Source organism: Bactrocera latifrons, unplaced genomic scaffold (assembly GCF_001853355.1).
Source record: "Bactrocera latifrons isolate USDA-ARS-PBARC rearing strain unplaced genomic scaffold, ASM185335v1 scaffold_108, whole genome shotgun sequence".
Classification (NCBI taxonomy): Eukaryota; Metazoa; Arthropoda; class Insecta; order Diptera; family Tephritidae; genus Bactrocera; species Bactrocera latifrons.
The window spans coordinates 1,007,847-1,010,837 of NW_017534497.1; the positions used below are offsets into that span (position 1 = coordinate 1,007,847).

At 32.7% G+C, this 2,991-nt stretch overlaps 1 protein-coding gene across 1 annotated transcript in view; it reads right to left on the reverse strand.

Moving 5' to 3' along the window:
* Nucleotides 1–2,991, reverse strand: part of LOC108971001 (limbic system-associated membrane protein) — an 88,374-nt gene that overhangs the window by 59,495 nt on the left and 25,888 nt on the right. Inside the window, exon 2 of the mRNA XM_018936768.1 lies at nucleotides 1,451–1,709. Within this exon, the coding sequence (XP_018792313.1) occupies nucleotides 1,451–1,580 (130 nt within the window). The 5' untranslated portion in view covers nucleotides 1,581–1,709. The remainder of the gene's footprint in view (nucleotides 1–1,450; nucleotides 1,710–2,991) is intronic.

Here is a 2,991-nt window from a genome sequence, read left to right on the forward strand (position 1 = left end):
AAAGACTTTTTCGACTACCCAATATGAGTGTCGGAATTAATGTCACCTGGAAGGTAAAATGTCCATGCAAAGCAATAAACTAAATAAGCTTCTAGAGACGACAAAAGTAGTGAGTGAGTTGTTTTTCTTTATGAGAATACTTATTTTTTTTTAAATTTCAGCGCTGCGCTTTAAAATATTGATACAAGTTCTGTTGTTAGATTTATTGTGAACTTCCGCTCTTTAAGCTTAAGATTGCCGCGTAAAAAAAGATATAGTGACAGTAGTGGTTAACAGAAAGAAAACTTTTTTTATAAATTTATAATTTTGAAAAAAGTTCTATCATTTCCCGCCCAATTATTAAAATGGCTTTTTCAGAGTCCGTGAGGTTTTATGATGAGATTTTGCTGTTTAAAAAGCTTGGAGATTTGAACTAGCTTACCAATTGATGACTGTTGCATGAGCTCTACCATATTGGCTTCCGGTGGGCAACCTTTAAGAAAGAGGCCCACCGAATAGTAGATCTCAAACCTCTCTGTTATGATAGTTCGGTAGGTTGAGCATCGCAAAAATAGCAAGAAAAGTACACATCTTATGAATTCTTCCACACTTTAAAAAGTTAGCCTTCCGAGGTTAATGAATTATAAGTAACCATATTAAATATTCAAGAAGTTCGTCTAAGACCCAAGTATATTAAAGTTTCTAAGAAAATAGAGTTAGAGTAAATTATTTTTTAATTTTTCCTTCTAATCTACAGGTTTTTGGTTATTTTCGCTTTACCACGACACGAAGACAATAAGGAACTGTAGAAGGMCTCTAACGGAGTGGCACTGCTATATATTACCATAAACCCACATTCTCAAGACTGTTGGATCTACATATGTAATTGGTTTATACAGTCAATAACTCTAAACTCATAAGCTCGTAATTTTCATTGGAATACTTCTAAACCACAACCACGAATCCTGTGAGATTTTTATAGTACCATGACCAGTACAGCATGATCCCGCCATTAGTCAGAACGGAACATGTAAGAAATGGCTTCTTTGTTCTTCAACTCTGTTCGATCCACTAACGAAATATTCCTTTTTGTTTCTCCAATTTCAATGAAGAGACTAAATGCTAACCCGATGGTCTACAAGAGAAAACTAGTTGTAAAAAAGCATACTGGTTTTGATGCAGCTATACTCTAAGTATTRGCGTTTGTGACTATTTAATACCCAATTTTATCACAAAGACATATACTGACTTATTCAATCTCAATTTTACTCAATAGAAAATAATCATGGTATACGTTTTTTAAAGATTCCACTGACAATTTTCTGTGGGGTATGTACAAAAACTATCAATATTTTATTTTATGTTGTTAATCAACAAGCCTTTAAATATATATATTATAATAATTAAGCATTTCGTATTTTCTTAAATAAATATGTTTTATATATAAGTGAATAAAAGTTGCATTACTTACTTATCACATCGGCAGCTGTTTCAATTAAACTGAAATCAGTTTTATGGCACATAAATATCAAAACGAATAATAAGCTACCCGCTGGCTGCCTCAATACCTTTGTAAAGCAAGCTGCACGCATCGACGGCATGGCATTTGTTTGTTCTTATCTCGGATGTTTATTTACAAGTAATCTCATTAAAAGCGACTACTCGCTCAATAAAAGCATTTGTTGGTTTATACAGTTCACCAGAATATTCATTATAGTAAGTAGTTGTTGCTGTAATGAAATTAAGTAAGGCAATAGATTATTATTTAAATAATTTTTAAAAGCAGAAAATTTGAAATGTAAATGTAATAATGTAAAATGTGAACAAAGTTGTGAATCTTATTTATCTTAATACTGATATATGCATCATTTGTTTTCATTTATTTATAAATTCATTTAATAAATACGCAGTTTGCATAGTAGTAAATCGAAAAAACTATACTACATATATTCTCTAACTCATGCGCTGTTGAAGAGAAACTTTTTTCTTTGTAAAAAAACTTATTTATATTATATAAACAAAATAAACAATTATAATTCCTTTTATGCTTTAAGAGTTCAAATTACAAAAAGAAACTTGATAGCAATGAAGATAGCGGCTACATCACTTTAAAGAAGAATCGTTGACAGCTTATGATAAGTGCTTAAAAACCAACTGGAATTTTTTAAAAATAAAATTATTTTGGTTTTCCGTAAGCTCTTTCAGGGATCTTGTAATATAGCGGTCCTTTAAGGTTCCCTTTTTGTTTTTTGGAAATGGGCAAAAGCCACACGGAGCCAAGTCTAGTGAATATGGTTGCTGCGAAATCTTTACAATATCGCTTTTGACTCTGAATTCACTAACGAGCATCGAAGTGTGCCGAAGTCGTCCGAAATCCATGAATTGCTTCCAAAAATATTTTTTGGATTGCTTCCCGCAAACGGCGTTGAAATTGTAGTATCCAAATCATCACGATCCAATGTACTTTTCTAGCTTTGATCAGCCTTATTGGGCCAAGTATACGCTGGCAAGTGTTCCATACCCAAAATATTCGAAAAAAATGTGATGGCTGATGTCGTTTTCAAAAAAGTCCAGATGCGATATTATGCTCTTATACCAGCGACGGTCTTTTTAAATTCTCTTTATTTTGGGAAATATGAAAAAGCCTCACGGATTCATGTTTGTTGAATATGAAGTGTGTGCTTTTAACGAAAACAGACAAGTTATTGAAAACATGTTTAACCTTAGCGGCTTCTAGAGACAAAGTAAGCAGTAAGTTCGTACTTCAGGAGCATGTATGTCATATGGTATATGATAAAAGAAAAACATAAAACCCGCAGAATTTGTATGGTATGTTTAGTTGATTGATAATGATCAGCGTACTTTGATTGGTTTTTGAAGCCGGAAAAAACCCTGAAGAGAGATCTTAGACAGACCACCTTCAATTCGTTGAAAATCTACTTAGGTCCTTAGATGTCTAAAGATGTGAGTTTCCAATGTTTTAAGCTTGATGCTGCAGAAACACGTAGCTTC